General features: G+C 36.3%; 1 protein-coding gene across 3 annotated transcripts in view; it reads right to left on the reverse strand.

Moving 5' to 3' along the window:
* Window positions 1-17815, reverse strand: part of PIK3C2A (phosphatidylinositol-4-phosphate 3-kinase catalytic subunit type 2 alpha) — a 51562-nt gene that overhangs the window by 22483 nt on the left and 11264 nt on the right. Inside the window, exons 2-9 of one of the 3 annotated variants that reach the window (XM_032690702.1) lie at window positions 16612-17780; window positions 10730-10830; window positions 8892-9049; window positions 5901-6021; window positions 5079-5190; window positions 4431-4510; window positions 4263-4326; window positions 1663-1806 (exon numbers count right to left, since the gene is read on the reverse strand). In XM_032690702.1, coding sequence (XP_032546593.1) covers window positions 1663-1806; window positions 4263-4326; window positions 4431-4510; window positions 5079-5190; window positions 5901-6021; window positions 8892-9049; window positions 10730-10830; window positions 16612-17700 — 1869 coding nt within the window. In that variant the 5' untranslated portion in view covers window positions 17701-17780. Of the gene's footprint in view, window positions 1-1662; window positions 1807-4262; window positions 4327-4430; window positions 4511-5078; window positions 5191-5900; window positions 6022-8891; window positions 9050-10729; window positions 10837-16611; window positions 17781-17815 lie in introns of all 3 variants that reach the window. The other 2 variants (XM_032690701.1, XM_032690703.1) reach the window with 2 other exon arrangements.

Here is a 17815-nt window from a genome sequence, read left to right on the forward strand (position 1 = left end):
AGTAATTGAAGGCTGAACAGCTGTTCTGTTTGTGGCATTTGTTAAGGTATCTTTTGCTGGCAGAGTTACTGCAAATTTACTGAATTAAAAAAATGTTAAACAACTAAGAAAACTGAACAGTAAGTACTGTTACTTTGGACTATATTTGTTTGCTTCTTGGTCTGCTAAAATGGAAGTCTAAACATGATACACCACCACAGCAATGTCTAGTCTCAACTCTCTTCTAATCAGGAAGGGTTTCATGCCAAATTCAACTCCTGATAAAACTAAAGCTTTTAATAAAAACTGAGTCTGTGATTTAAAATCAAAACCCAGTGAACTCCTAAGACCTCAAAGAAAGTCTAAGAAGTTTGCAACAACTGCTGCTGAAGAATGAAAGCTCTCCTTACACTTTTAGTGTACTAATTGAGCATCTTGTGAACAGTTAGTTTGAACTACAAAAAAACTTCCCATTCTTATAAGAAATGAGGTCACTTCTTCCAACCACAAGGAATTACTTAAAAACAAACAAACAAAAAAAAACCAAACCAAAACAAAACAAAAAAACAAACAACAACAAAAAAAACCCAATATCTTTCAAAATGTTTGGATGCACCTGTCTCCACACTTTAAAGCAATTTTGTTTCTGAAAGCAATCCTATAAGCCTTCATACACGTTACTGTGTAAGTCAATGTGCATCATAAAAAAAAAAAAAAGGCACTGTTTTACTGATAAAATCCCACCTATTTCAAACTCTAGTGGGATAGTGTTATTTTTGGGAGTTATTTTTACACTGTAATCTAATTATTTCTACAGTTTTCTCCTATCAAAAAGCAAATGTTGAAAAAATATTTTACATGCTGTATTCCACTGTTTTCTAAATGTCTTCTGCATTTCCCTGCAAGAATTTTAGTTCTTGGGACAACTATATTTATTTGTCTGTGCACTTTGTAAGACTTCTGCTCACTGCTCAGTATTACAAATACATCACTGAACCAATGAAGCCAGAAGTGAATAGACCATCATGTGAATTGCCATTCTAATAAGGCAGCAGGACAACAGAAACAGCATTACAAGATTATTTAGCTTTTTTTATTTGCACACTTCTCCATTTGTTGACTTGAGACCAATTCTGCTCAAGTGAATCATCCATTATAAGGTAGTTGCATCATCAGATTCTGTGCTGTTTGAGAGATTTTGGGTTTGTCCATATGCTCAGGAATGCAGGAGCACAAACAGTTAGTTTTAAGATGCTATTGCTAGTCATTTAAACATTACTGGGAAAATGCATGATGTAAATTGCTCCTTAGCATAACTGCACTGATTTTAAAGAGCATGAGCTAGCTGTCAGTTCCCCTTGGTCAGATTTAATGGCATCTGCTGTGACACAAGTTTCTAGTTACAGAACCAGAAAACAGTACTTCAAAACTAGTTTTTAAAAAGTCACTATTTAGAAAAGGGAAAGTATTCAACAAGCAAGTGATTAAGGCATTAACAGCAGAGAGACATCAACATAAATAGAAAATATTAGGTAAAATAAATAAACAAAACCCAGCAAAAAAAGCCCAACACAATCCTGACAGAACTGTTATTGGTATTTCCAACTACCAAAGATCATGAAATACTATTTATCAGTGTTAAAAAGAGTACCTCAAAATGCAGTTTATAATGTGAAAGTTTACCTCAGCATTTTTAGTCCTTGGAAGATTAACAGCCCTCCTTAGCTTCTTCACTGATTCCGTTATTGCAGGAGTCTCTACACAATCCAATGTAGAACAGATTTTTCTGACAGTCTTAATTACATGATCTACTGCTTTATGCTGGTTCTAATAAGGAATGTATGAGAGAACAGATTGATCTGATCACAATTGTGTAACCCAGTATAGCTTTGATTTTTTTTAATGAATTGCCACAGAAATTTCACTAGGAGATGCATATCTCAATTACATTAAACTGTGGTGTAACAATTTGATTAAAGAAAAACCTCAGTATCAAGAACTTCCTTATGAATGCCAAAAACACAGTAGTATGGATTCTAGAATGAAATTCCAGGAAATGCTAGGAGGTTCCCAACCATTTTTCTGTTAAGCTGCTGGCAAACAAGTATTTTCTATTGAGACATTAAGCTCAAATTCCGTCATGGTGTAAAAGGAAAGTGTAGTTTAAAAAAAGGCTATTCACTTAGTGTGAGGAAGCGATTCTAAAGAAGCAGTGTTTCAACTTGAGTCCTCTCAAACATTTAAGTTCAAATTACACTTACACTACTACTGCTTACATTACAGTATTGCTTCCATAATGGAACTTTATCTCTTTTACTTCACTTTAACATACTTCTGAAAAAAGTTTGTTGCAACTTTTGCTTTAAATGCTATTTAATTTAAATGGTTCTTCCAGATGAAGCAACTGCAAACTGTTACCTAGGAGTAGGTAGGAAAGGAAGGGGTGTTGCACACTTAACAGGAATCTTTCTTGAAAGGAATAGATCAGCTTCTAATCAGAGAATGAATATGCTGGTAGGCTACTTAAGACAAAGTTGAGATGCTCCTAACATTCTCTTCCTTCTACTCTTCCAACAGAAGAAAGTCCACTCGCGTTAAATCTAAATTATCCTAGGCTTCTTGGGTTTTGTTTTTTAATGTAAGGAAAGTCTTCGCCCAATTTTAAAGAACCCATGTAGAAAATGAAAATACTTATTTAAAAGTAACATTTCACTTTTTAAAAGGCATAATGTATATGTTTCTTTCACAACTACTTATGAGCACTTAAAACTAAATAAGAAGGATTATTAGTGCAATATCCTCTCGGTAAGATGTAAATTGACTCCCAACCCCTACCCTCCCACACATATTGTCATAGCTTTCCTACAAGTGGATAGCAAAGAAGCCATTTGAATCAGAAAGTTTTTGAATTGAGAGTTTCCTGGCAACAATTAACTGTCCTGGTAAGAAAACAACCACAGAAGTCAGAGGACACTGTAAATATTTAAGCCGTACTTTCAAAGCTAACACTTTGAAGTTAACAGCCGCTTTGAGTCATGAAGAACAAAATTCCCATTGCTATTTTCCTCACAGGCTTTCAATCTCAATAAGAAGACAATTGATAACTTTTAAAGTGTTCAATGATGTGAAATCAAAGCCTACATACAAATTATTTATGGATTACTTTATGCTTTTTCACTTTGATTAGGAAGCTTCAGCTACTGAACATGTACAGGAATTCACTTCACGAAGTAAATTTCAAATATAGCAACTGCTAATATTTGGACCTAATCATCACCATCTACAAACTAGATCTCCTATCCTAAGACTGTAGAAAGAGCAGAACATAAGTCTGAATTGAGATGTTTTGCATTCCTCATCTCAGCCTGTGACATCACAGTAAAACAAACAAGCTGAAGCAGCTGCAGGAGCAAAGCAACAAAACCACCACCATATCAAGCAGCAGTAACAGCTCCCTCTTCTACAAAGTGACTGTGTTCAAAACTACCCTTGAGAACATGGTGAATCACCATCAAAGGAATTAAATAAATTAAGGATGTATGTGAATAGTGGACATCAGCTTGTTCAGACCTGCATTCCTGGAGAGGCAAACAAACATAGTGGAAATGAAAAGTATTGCAATTAAGTAATTAGTTTCAAGACTGCTCTTACAGAAACGGGTTAAGAAACACAGTTAATGTTTAAGCATTTAAGTCTCCAAGTTACACTATTATCAGGAGTTAAATGCAGCTTCTCCTTTGGGAAATGAGAAAAGCAGGTTACTTCCATAACCTTGTGCATATGGGAAATCACTCCAAACTACTTGACATGCAACCTTCGTTAAGCTACCTATCATACACCAAAATAGACAATGTTTTTGACAGGGTATTTCAAGTTAATCAAATAATGCAGAATAAGTTTTACACAAAGTGTATGTTTCAAACATGCGTCAGTTATAACTCCCACTGTACACAGCTATTACTGCTCATTATTGTGTAGATTTTTATCTGTTACCAAATATATCTATCATGGTTGTAGTTAGGATTCAGACCTTTTCTCCTGAATTTATCTCTTTGAGCATTTTTCAGGAAAAGGCTGGTTTTCACACCAGGACTTGGAAGACATATTTCTAATTGTGATGATTAGGTAACAGTTAGTTTGCAAGAAAAGAAGAGAATTCACATTTGACAGCTTGTTCAGATCTCATTTTCCCCAAGAATACCTGCAAGTCTTTTTCCCAGCTACCTTACTAATGAACTTTCTCATGCTACTTTTGGTTCAGCAGTAATTTACAATAACCTTACCTCATTCTTAAGAGCTATGTTAACTTGCTTATGATACACATCAAGAAGCTCTTCAATAGAAGGCCTGCAAGAAATAATAGTTATTGAACGAAAGAGCAAGAAGAGAACATAGGTCAGGAGTTCAGCAGTGATCTGCACTTGGTTAATAAAATAACCACAAAACATTACCTTATAATAGGTTCCCTGAAAGGCTTTTCTACTTTGTAGAGGTGTTTGGTTAGATGAATGGGTGTTCTGTCATCATCTTCCTGCAATAAAATACTAGATCTTAAGTCCAGTTCTTGCCTTTCTATAACTTGTAATACTGTGTTAGAAGTTTAATTACTAATACCTGTGGAGTTGCAGGGGAAAGAGATGAGGTGATTTCTTCAAAGGGGAAAAGAAATAACTAATTAATAGCCTATGATATGTGTACACACAGGGACAGAGGGAAGAAACGGCCATCAAGTGCTTAACTACACAGATACCAAATATTCCCCTTTCCTCTTTGATGGTCTGATACAGATTAAATTAAACTCAAAAACTGTTCTCAACTTTTAGTTAAGTCTGAAATTTGTTGCTTCCCTTTCAGTCCTCAAGTTTAGTCCAAATGCTTGCATACTTTCTCCAGATATAATACTTAGTCTAATAAGTGACATTACCCATATTTGTATTGTGAAAATTCAGTTACGTATTTCACTTCCTCTTAGTAGGAGAGGACACAATTTCCGACACCAAGCAGACCTACTAACTTGTTACTAACACTAGAAGGTTACACCTTAGATCCACCAACTCTGATGCAAACTCCCAACCTCTTGAAGACTAGGAAGTACTTACTGTCCGTGCCAGATCGCTGCAGATCACACTGTGGGTCAGGAGCTGCAGTTTGATTTCTGTGTCCCACTTCCGGCAGTTCTGGATATATTCATGACTTCCTATGCAGTGCTTACTGTTAAACAAAAGCAAGCTGTAGTCACAACAGAAATATGCAGTGCCTTTTAAAAATCTCACATGAAATATTTAAGGCAACCTGTTGCCTCAAAGCAAGGAAGTGGTCAATCAACTTCCACACCACACTTGATCTGATTTTTACTTCTGCAGAAGTTTTGATACACTATTACAGACACCTGTATTTTTGCGAAGGCTCTTACCTACAGTGAGTAATACACAAACCAAATATTCTAACCCAGAAAACTAATGGGGTTTTGTAAACCATCAGTTGTTTGGTTTTTTTCTTAAAAAGAACCAAAACCCAAAATCAAACCAAACCAACAAACAACCAAAAAACCACAAACCACAAAACCCCCACATTATTAGAAAACAGTAGATTGTTTTTCCCGGTTGCCGGGATTTGAAGAGCAGCTGAAAACTACAACATCAATCTACAGAAATGCTCTCAAAATCTGCATCTGAAATATGCTCTGTTTGTGTTCAACACAACAGATGGCAGATTAGAACATATTTTTAGGAAGGTGTTGAGAAACTACTTCGATGTATCCCAGAGCAACTCGAAAGACTTCTGATCTTTGTGCAAAGAGTGTCTCTTCTACATTTTAAAGATTTCTGCCTTCATACATACAATCACTAGAGATATACTTTCCAGTAACTGTGTCGTGAAAAAGCATGAAATTAAATATTAATGAAAAGGAGTTTGCTTACTTCTGTAAAACTTCTTCTTGGCCACAGACTTTCAGGATATAGCTGCCAATGTCCACTTCATTCAAGTCATCATGCACCCAGCAAAGTGCCTGCATTATTATAAGCTCAACAGGGGAACTCACTGTTTAAAGAAATTACATCTAAAAGTTAAATATAAATCTATAGCGAGTGATACTAACTATTATTCACTCACAAATTGTAGTTATTTAATGAAATTTGGTTTTATATTTGTTGGAAAGACTCTTATGCTTCTATTGTCTCCTAAATGTCATAGTTTGAGATGTTCACATCTCAAAGAAAGGTATCCCATAAAACTAGTCTGTCATTATAAAAAGCCCATAAATTCTTTTAAAATTAGGATACAGTGCAGTCACTTGACCAGAAGTACAAAAACAGTCTGCAGGACTGAGGATAGCCTTTTTTTTTATTATTATTATAAGTTTGCCATATTTAGCAAGGACTTCAAATAGGTAAGTGATCCCAGAGGCGCTTAAAGTTTAAAAATCATTATCTGAAGAGCTGGAGGTGGAACTCTTCTATTTGTTCTGCTTTGGAAGAACTGAATATCAGCTGCAGCTGAGGCAAATCCTACTGAAAGTGTTTTTTACTTTTTCCTTTCTGTTTGTCTAGTGCAGTTTCCACTTTGGACAGAGCAGATCTCAGCATCAGCAAGCCTTTGCAAAAAGCAGCTCTTAGCTACCAGTACTTTCACATCATGTTCCAAATGCTTTTTTTGAAAATAATTTCTCTTCTATCCAGCAACTACAGAGCAAAAGAAATAATCCCAGTCAAACCGCAAATCCATTCCTCCACACCCACCAGCTGTCACTGATGAAAAATACACAGATAGGTTTTAATAACACAAATGATTGAATACAAAATGCTCTCTAGCCCTCTCTCCCTAGTTTCCAGCAATCTCCTGTAAATCATTTACAAACAATATCATTAAGTGCCTCAAAATTCTCTAAAATACACTGTATAAAAGCAACTTAATTCAGATTGTTTTTTCCCCTCCAGGGACTTGCCTAATTTTCTCAATTTTTTTCTTTTTAGAAAGAAATATTACTGCTATGGTGGACACAGAGTGGTAATGCCACAGTATTTTTCCACAAGATAACACATGTGCCTCATACAATTAACAAATTATTTGGTATTACAAGCACAGAGGTATCTGATAGCATATGAAAAATGACTGTGAAATTCAAGAGCAAGGAAGTACGAATTCAGAAACATGATTTAACTCATTAAGACTGTTTAACCTATGATTGATCTAGAGTGAACCTGCTGTTCTCTACCTTCAGCAGAGAACATGGTAGTTGAAGAGAAAAAAGATGCAATGATAGTTTATGGGCTGTAGTCACAGGAAGCACTGGCAAAGGTCTGCCAGCCCGGAAAGCCCAGGGAAGTAAGACAAAGATAATGGTACCACCTTTTCCCCACCCTGCTTCAAAGACATTCATTTCTTGCTGACACACAATGATTGCTCAGATAGACTTGTAGTTCTATGTAAAGTCTAATAAGTTAATACAAAATGAATCCAAATAAGCTCTGAAGTTCATCTGTTTCCCTCCTGGGTCCTTTCTACACACTGAGTTTTCAGAGCACTGAAAGGCTGCAGTTCCTTCTGAGCAAGACTGAAAGGCATACTAAAGCAAAGCAGTAAGATGCTAAGATATGTAATAATTTGACCAAGAGTAGAAGGAATTAAAGGTAGAGAATAACTTTAAATATGCCTATTACTAGTCACATACCCATCTTTCACCAGCTATGGAAGACAAGTAGTTCAACTGTGATAAGTTTCAGCATCAGAAAAAAAGGAAGAGAGCAAAGGGTGCAAAGAATAAGATATGTGGGGTTAGAATTCAAAACACATTCCAAGCTAGTCAGAAAAATAATAGAAATAAAGGGCTGAAGCCCTAACATTTTAGTTACTCTAACAAAGCCTTTTGTAGGAAAGGATTAAGCCTGTTATATTAGAAAAGTATAATCTTAAGGATTAAGAGTAGAAACTCTTCCTAGGCTATACTTACAATCCCCCTCATTTCTTAACAAAAGATTATTACATCACAGCAGAATAAATAAAAGGTCCAGCAAATCAATACAGGATGAAAGCACTGAGAGCTCCTTTCCCAAGAGAGCAGTTAGTTTACATGAGTAACACAGCAACTTCATATCTTTTGGGAACAACCAGCTCTAAAGCATTACAGGTCGAGAACCAAAGGACAAGCAAACATCACAGCACAGATCCACTGTCAGGAAGTTGCTCCTGAGGTAATTTATTATCATATATTTTATCACCAAAAGCTGCCAGAAGCTGACAGCATGCAGAGTTACAGCCTTGAATACAAATGCCATGAAGTCAAGACCGCACAGAATATATGAATGTATGTACAAGGGAAACCTAAAAGGTCCACCCCAAACCAACATTCCTGGTTACCCACAAAACCAGGACAGCAGGTTGTGGCACATCACGACAGTATTACTGTAGTGTTTGTGTTCATAAGTATATATTGAAGTCAAATAACAGATGGTTTTAGTGCTTATTCTTATTTTCCAGCAGCAATTTGTTTGAATTTTTAGATGGGCTACAGAAGTTTATTTAAAAATAAGAGTATTGAAATAAAAAACTGCACATTAAGAATCCCAGTCCTGGTGTCGTCGTCCCTTCAATTACTATAAAGTAGGTCAAAGTTGAAAAACTGTTTTATTCTATCCAGCTGTGGATAGAATAGTGCTTCTGGTTTGCTTGACTTTCCTTTTTTAAACTAAATGTTTCACTTTGTCAACTTCTAAATATTTTCTAATGGAGGTACTGACCCAGAATTAGGTCTTTCCTCAGTTACCTTTTCCACATTTCCCACAAACAATCCATGCATCTGAGACACAGGGATTAGAAAAAGTGAAAGCCATTGGCCTAAGCTCAGTGTACAGTCTTAACCCAACACTGTAAATCTTAACAAGCAAACTCCAGTTTAAAAAGCAGAAACATACCATCACATGTAAAAGTTACTGGTTGCTGGAATTCTTCGATTTCTATGGAAACCTTGATACTGGCACTCTCCCCACTTATATTTCTTTGCAGCATGATTGGACTCAGTACAAAGCCTGGGTTTGTTTGCTGATTAGAGTAAGGAAACTTGGTCCTCAATCTGAAAGTAAAAAAGGTATAAGAAACACTGCAATAGAGAAGTTGAAGACTAAAGCAAAAAAACATGGTAATAACCACAAGCCAGGTAAAGACTACCTTTGGCTCTCTACTTAAATTGTATGTACAAAACACCATTTAATTTTTCTGCTCTCCACAGAACACTGCCCACAGTAATTATACAAGTAGTAGTTAGACAGGAAAAAAATCCTAACTTATAATTAGGCAGGTTTTCCACATAGCTTCAAATATTTAACAGATCAATGCTTACAGGAGATATTCATCTTCTGCAGAAGCTAACTTCTAAAACAGTTTTTAAAAATGTAATCCACAGCATTTACGAAAAAAGAATTTTAAAAAATAATAATTTATTTTATGTAGAAAAGACAATAAAACTCCTCACATCTTTCAATTTTTAGAAGTCTAATCTGAATTTAGATGCTACATAGAAGGTAGTTATTCCAAGTTGTGGAAGTTGAGAAAGAGGTCTTAGTTAAGGGAATGGCTTTTATTTAAGACACAAACAGTACAAAACATTCATTTATTTGTGAATAGACAGTACTTTGAAAGCTGCTTTTTATTTTCTGCTATTTAACATGGATAAAATAATTTAACTCAACACTTTTATTAACATTAAAGTGGTATTATGGGACATTAAGAACAGAACTCATCTATAAGGGTCATTTATTTCATCATCTTGATTCCTAACAAAAGCAAGAATGGGAAAAATACCCAAAACCCTCTAGCAAGAATTGTCCAGTCAAAAAGCCATCGTATTTTAAGCACTGGGTCTTGAAAAAAAAGGCAACAATTAGATTTAACTAGAAACTGTTGCAACAAGCCTATTTTACATGAGCTTTTTCTTAATGTTGTTAATCAGTAAGTTTCACAAGTATATGAATTCTCATTGGTTTTATGGAGTTTGCTTTTGATTTTATAAACATTCCCTTTTTAATAAATAGCTGCTGTCCTTCAGCTTCAAAGATCTCTATTTCCTCCACTATTTCTTGGATTTTGATCTTGAAAGTTAGAAAGGCAAGACTCCTAGTTTGTCTTCTCTAGGAAGAAAGCAAAAAAAATAACCTCTCATTAAATTATGGAAGTAAGAAAAAAAACCACAGAAGGAGCATTCTGTCATCTTCTTTGGTGTGGCCTTTAAGGAACTTCACCACCTGATCAAAGCAGCGACAAGTTTGAAGGTTTTATTTGTTAAAGTATTCCAGTTGTGGAAGAAATAAAAATGAAATCATTTAAGCGTTGGAAAGCCAGGATTTAGTGAGGTGCATCAGCTAAGAAGGAAAAAAAAATACTTTAAATTCATGCAAAAAAAATTTATATTAAAAATAGACAGAAGGAAACACAGAAAAATAGTTTGAGGATAAAGAAGTGTTATAAAAACAAGGGAAAAAGTGAGAGGAAAGTCATGAGACCAAAAAAATAAAGAGGCCATGTGATAATCCAAAAACCTTAGTATTCAACATCTTAGCAATTTTGTTGCATTCTTAAACAAAACTGGACAAAACCAGGAAAAACTGGGATAAGAAAAGGAAAAAGGGCACATACTGAAATCTGTCTCATCAAGTAAAAAGAAGTGTAGGACTACCCCTGTCAAGCTAAGAGAAAATGAGTCATTTAGCTTTTTTTCTTCGTTTTGAAAGCTTATTTGTATTCAGTAATTTCTTACTTCATAACTGCTTGAGAAAAAGCTGACAGCTCTTGATTCTGCCCTTCAATTGCTTGGAGAAGCACATTTTCTGTCAGCATGCCAGTGGTCCCATTGTCTTTCTGCAACTCAAAGATAATACAGTATTTAAATAGCCACAAACATATTTCTATAGCGAGCAAAGCCCCATGTAGATAATAAATTTTCATAAGTCTAAGATTGTTTTTGTGTCTACTGCTATATAGAGAAAAATGTATATAATCACTAAGTTGAAAAGTAAAGATTCACTGAACCTTGACGGAAGGTAATTTATTTACAGCACCACTATCAGTTAAGATTAAGTTGCAAGCATAACAGTTCCTGAGCTCTCAGCAATGACTTGTTGCATTAGAATTTGGCTAGATTTAGCTGAACCAGAGGAGGAAGACAGACAAATGTTTTTTCCTCCACTTCTCCAATTCAGCCTTCAGTATAGTTCCAGAAAGGGCCATTACAAATCAGTTGTTCCCACAATTACCTTTCCCTACAAAGCAGGAAGGAAGTTACACACTGCAAGGAAGCAGCACTCACAACATGAAATTCAGGACTAATCTCGTGGTATCAATTTACTTCTGTTTTTATCCTTTATGCCATAGGCACCCACCATCTCCCAAAGCTGCAAACCACAATCTTTAAATTATCCAATCTAAAAAATAACTGCTAAAAGAGAGCTGAAGTTGCAAACAACAAAATCTAATAAACTTTAAAAATCCAACAAAACCACAAACACAGATCTGCAGCAGTTTTTAAATCTGTATCTTTTTCTGGTCCAACTCACAACACAGCCATAGAAGTGTGGGAGTGAACAAAAAGCAGAGAAAAGCTGGAATAACCAGTGGGATTGAGGTGGAACTCAGTTGTCCATAGTCTAACAGCCACCATTGGCCTGAAGGATTCATGCAGCTCCAGCCAGATACTCCCTGGAAGAAGTTGAAGAGTTTGCTCATGTCCAACCCAGAGTCATTGCACACAGAGGATAAAGGCTTCTGACCAGTTACCTTTATCACCCAAAGCTTCTACAATGCTTATAGAAACCTTTAATTCAACCACAACTCCAAAAACAAAGCAGAGTGCACAATAATTTTTCTAAATATCATCACAACTTATTTATATTTGAAGTAGTGATTAATTACTTAACTAGTAAGTGGGTTATTTATTATTAGCCAAAGTAGTCAGCTAAGCAACTAATTTCATTAGAGCATATCAGATAATACAGTTCAATTAGACAGTCTCAGAAAAGGGGTCAAATCATGCAGAGCTAGGGACTGTCAGTTCTTTTCCTTTTAGCACTTTTTTCCCTCCAAATTAACTTGTTACCACAAACTTGGAAGAGATACAACCTATAACTGCCTCTTGAATTGCATTTAAACCTAGTTATTTCAGCTAAAATATTGGTTGCATGAACAGTGATCAGTCAAAAGGATAAATTCTGTATAATTGGGGATTAGCAATACCATAGGGGGCAATTAGAGCAGGAAGCTGTAAAGCCACAAAATCTGGAATGAGCTTCATGAGCATGTATAATACCTTAAATTTAAAAGGGTTCTTCTATTCTAACATCTCAGACAAGTTCTGTCACATAAAAATACTTTAGGGCAACTGCACAACACTTGTTGACTAACCCACGTAACTCTATCTAGTACACATACTCTCTAAGCAATTACACAATAACAATGCAAAAAAAAATCACACAGGGAAACAGGAAGGTGACCAAGGGAAAGGTAAACACTTTGAATAAAAGTTCAGTTAACCGTTGGTCAGCACTCAAGACAAAACTCAGTCATTTCAAACCAAGTAGTTGCCTATTACAAATGTTAAATTCTACTGAGGAACTCTTTTTAAAAAATACTGCAAATAAGTACACAAAGCACTATGCAACCATAGCATAAAAGCACTACAGAAGAGGAATACTTAAAGTCACACCAGTGATGCAACATCTCCACTTCATGCCACTATATGACACTTTTGAATACTTAGAGCAAAATCTGCAGGCTATTCTGCTAAATTCAATGAAGTCTGGGGAACTGCAAGGCATGTGAACACATGCAAGTTTAGCCAGGGTAAACAATAAATGCTAACCTAATGAGCAAAGAAAAAAAAGACTTGGTTCCCCACGGGTGACCTCAGAGTCACATTTGGTTAAGGAGAGAAACCTAATGTTACTACAAATATGCAATGATGGACAATATCTCCTTGTGGAAAAATAAGAACATTAAATACCTCCTTGCTTTTTAGCTGAATTCCAATATGAAGTTTTGATCATTTTTGGGAAAACAATTTCAGGATGACAAGCTCTGAAAAACCAAGAATTCTATTTAAAATCCACTAGACTCAGATGGGTTTTGAGCAACAAGAAGGAGCTTAATTTCTTTAACTTCCAGAAGAGCCAGTCTAAGAGGTGCAAAAGCTATCAGTCAAACAGGAAATAACTTGTAAGAAAGGGCTTCAGGCCAAGTAAGATAGATAGTTCATATCAGCACAGGCTGCAAAAATAGAACGGGTCTGTAAATACAATTACTCTGAACAATGACAAGCAAACCCAAAATCCAGTAATTTACCAAAAGCCATGTTAAATAAAATCCCACAAGTATATAAATTCACAAGACTCTTCAGCTCCGTGGAAAGGAAGAGAAAACAGCACATAAAATACAACAAAATTATGACTTTTGCCTCTGCTTTCAGAAAGAGTGACAAACACTGAAGTATTTAAAGGGGAATACTTCAAATACAAATAGATACATCAATTGTATCATAACAAATATGATTCTTGATACAAATAGATTCTTCTATTTGATCAAAGCAATCTCTTGATTCAGGGACTAAGCAGTCATACATTTTGATAGAATCTAAATATATGACTAGAATTTTTTACTAATAGTTTTGTTTAAAGGGGCAGTGAGACTGAGTTATTCAGAAAGGCTGGGGGGGAATGATCCAGATCAGTTAAGATGTAAGACTTCAGAATACACTTTGAAGAACACAGATATCTGGGGTACATTGGATAGAATACAAGAGAACTGCCAAGAACAGGGGCTACATAACTCAGCTTCCTACTATAGTAGGTGGAAAACTATTTAAACCTGAAGAGCAAGTAGAAGCGTGGGATAGGCAAAAGATACAAGAGCCAGGTTATGTTGCAAAGATATCTATTTGAGAGACTCATCTTTAAATCTATTAATTATCCTCTTTAATAACTTAGCAGAAATGACCATGCTAATTTACAGTCTTGTATCATCAGCTAATCTCATAATACAGACTAGAACTCGGGCCTGGTGAAAAACTCGTCAATCAGAGACTGGAGGAGAAAAAGTGGAAAGTAAATCTCAAACCTTCAATTGGGCATTTACTTCAGAAATCTGCTATAACCTAAGAACTTGTTTGAAAGAGATGGTGGCTTAAGAAGATCAGATTAATTGACTACAAGACTGATATGTGCTGTTGTGACGCCACGGTGAATAAAGCAAATGCAATAGAAGTGTATCAAGAAGGATGTCCCTACCTGTAAGGAGCGTTTACTCATGCTGCTGTACAAGGCACATGGCACACTATGCTCTCACAGAGAGAACTAAAATTCTTATAAGTCATCTTCAAAAAAACATGACATAAAAGGGAAGCTCTCACACAGAGCTTGCAGTGAAAGCTGACAAAGTCACTGTCTTTTATAGCACATTGAGGTAAATATCAAAATGATTCTTTTATTTTAACCTGCTGATCTACCCTGAAAGAAGAACACTTGTTAAGAGCTAATTACAAATGCACTCTGCTGAAAATAAGATGACTGATTAGGACAGTAAGGGTCCGGAATAGCCTTTAAATCAAACGTGGCAGGAGGAAAAAGACCACATGTGAAGGCAGAGCTTGAGCTTCCTTTATGAACCAATTCCTATGTGACATGCAAATAGCAGGAGACTGGACCTTATGAACAGGAGAGCCCCTTTTAAAACCTGCATTCTTGAAAAAAACCTGGAATTTATAAAACCAGATTTCATTCAGCAACAGTCAAATACTTCTTCCTACAGACAACACCTCAGAAACACTGATCCAATACAGTCCAGCTATTACCATCAGCAGCTGCATTACAACCAACCAAACACCACTGGAAAACTGACAAACATAACACCAGATGACATAGCAAACCGAGAAGCAAACTGCTATAGAGCCCAAATTTACATGCCTTTCCAAATACTAGGAAATAACTGAGTTAATATATCACAGTTCAACTGTGAGTGGGGGTGAAAAAAAGCAAAATTAAGTCAGACCCAAGATCTACACATATGTAATGCTAAAAATGTGATGCCATAAAAACAGAGGTAAAGGGTTTTTTTGGGTTTAGGGGGTTTTTTTGGTCCTTTTCTATGAGCCTCCTATTAAACTTTTGCCAGCATAGTGACAACTAACCCAGAAAAAACAGGAAATCCTTCAAACAAGGGGCCAAAAATTTCACTCCAGTGGAAACTCAGACAGCCCTTTAGGCCAAAGTCTAGTAAATATTCGTATTTCTGAGAAAAACCTCCTCCACTTTGGAGGTGGGGAGGGAATAATTAAGGAGTAATTTGGAAAATATCCTTGACTGATAACAGTTGGGTTTTTTATGGCATGTCCCTAGCCTATTAAAAACACCTAGAAAGACAATACCTAAGATTCAAAACAGCTGCAATCCAAAGGCTTCAAGGCAAACAAACAGTTTACTCCCCTCTCTCTAATCAGCTTCTACAATTTTTTTCTGCCATTACCACCCTTGCCAGGGTGCTGGCTGTTCTACTGAAGTCTTCTCCTTCAGTCTTTTTACTCCCTCTACCAAAAAAAACACCCAAACAAATAAAACCCCAGAAGTATTCTCTAGTGAGCTGACTAATGTCTTGTTTTATGATGGAATTATCACAGAAAAAATTTAAAAATATAGGAAAAGTTAAATAATCTACAGTCATTTACTGGACTTGGAAAACAACAGGATGCACTTATGGGGCATAATTAACCAGATGAGATTGTGACAGTATTGATCACCTGCTACACACTTTAGATTTCACACAAACTGCATGTGCTCAATGTCCAAAGATAGGAGTGTCATAACTAAAGCCCCTGTTGACAGTTTTGTCTTGAATACTTCATTGAAGTGATCCTGATCCTAGAGCAGAAGTCACCTTTTTGCCCTGCCTAATAAAAGTAACATCACACAAAGATGGTTTCCCTTCTTCCAGAACAGAAGTACGGTGTTTCTGACCTAAAAGGCATCCCACGATCCAAGACAGTATAATCAAAATGTTCTCTAGCGTTCTTGCACAGAAGGAAAGCTTTTTACCTACCAAAGTGGTCTTTTAAAAGGCTGCAAGTGACACTAGGAAAGCAGAAAAGATCTTTGATTATGCCACCTATCCATGCTACCTTTTCTAAAATAAAATAAAAACAAAAAAAAAAAGCTGAAAGGTTCAAATATAAGGAAAAAAAATTTTTGTTTTTTTCAAAATCAAAACAAAGGCTGCTCAAGATAAAATTTTCAGTTCTTAACTCACCATCCTTTTATTTTGCAATATCAGGTGAACTACTCCTGAAATTTAAATATTTATCAATAGGATTTAAATACTTAATTGTTCTAAATATTATTTCCATTTCTTATAGGAGTGTGTCGAAAAACAGCAATTTCCTCAGCAAACGTGGAAATGCTACACAAGGGCAGAGTTATTTTGGAGATAATTCAGTAGTAACGTTCAATTTTCTGAATAGCACTAATACATATGCCATAAGATCACAGTATTTGGACACTGCTCAAGCCAAGTAACAAAACAAACCCAGACTTTAAAGTGTCTTTAAATATTGTGATTAATCTTGACTACTGTACTGCAATTTAAAGATACTGATTTACATACCTGTGATGTTTGGCCCTGTGACTTTGCAAGCGGAGTTGTTCGCATGTTTAAGGACTGGCTCCTTGTGACTGTTGCTCCAGAAGATTTCCCATTAACTTTTCTTTCCAGGTGACAATTTACTAACAGCTTTTCTTCTAACAGCACAGCCTCCCATGGATCTTCAGCAGTCATAGTTGAAGCCCTCTCTCCATCATTCTCTGCTTTATTTAAAGTCTCCACACTATCCACTTTCGGTTTACTTAGGGGATCCAAATCTAACCAGTCAAATTTACTAACATCCCCACAGCTTTCCGAGGCTGGCAGGTTAGAAACTGCAGACTTTATAGCAGTCATTTCCAGGTCTGTGCTCGACTTCCCATTTTTCAGAAATTCTGAAGTGCTTGCAATTTTGTCAAATACTTTTGCCATTTCTGGTGTGAGTACTGGAGGATATATAGGTAGGCTTCTTTGTGGATGGAAAGGTGTGGTAGCTGCCAATGGGTACGAAATGTATTGTGACTGTCTTGGAAGACCAAGATAAATAGGCTCTCTGGAGGGGTAGGACGACATACTTGGATGGAATCCGTTGTGAAATACACCAGTCTGTTTTGTGTAAGAAGCTGAGGTGTAAATAGGAGGTAAAGTGCATGTCACAGGTGCTGGTATCCCAGGTGTCCACTGTCTCCTCTGACCCGCAGGCCCAAGATAAAATTGCGAAGACAAAGAGGGGCTCAAAATAGGACTTGCTGGTAATGCAGGTACTTTAGTAGATTCAAAATTTTCATCCAGCAGCAGTTTCTCCAGTTCAGCATGTGTAAGCTTCTCTATGTCAATGGTACTTAGTTTATCTTCCATGCTCTTGGCATCAGACTCTGGAAACACCATGAGATCATGGTCCTGTTTGTTATGAGGCTGTGCTTTTTGTCTGGGGCTGCTTAAAGAATGAAAGGTTTGTTTATTACCAGCTACACCTCTTTCCTTCTGCATCTTGGCTAATGCCTCAGCTTCCATCTGCAATGCCTCCTCTTTGTCCACGTCTTTTGACCTTGCGGCCGACAGAGAAGGCGACGAGCGCTGTTTGAACCCATTGCTGCTGGATATCTGGGCCATGCCGCAAGAGCAGATGTCCAATTAAGGCAGCAACACTCCCCTGGTTGTCTACTCTTGGCTTCAGAAGAGATCTAGCAGACCTAAAAGGAAATGAAACATTAGAAACATAGAGAAG

Source organism: Chiroxiphia lanceolata, chromosome 6 (assembly GCF_009829145.1).
Source record: "Chiroxiphia lanceolata isolate bChiLan1 chromosome 6, bChiLan1.pri, whole genome shotgun sequence".
Classification (NCBI taxonomy): Eukaryota; Metazoa; Chordata; class Aves; order Passeriformes; family Pipridae; genus Chiroxiphia; species Chiroxiphia lanceolata.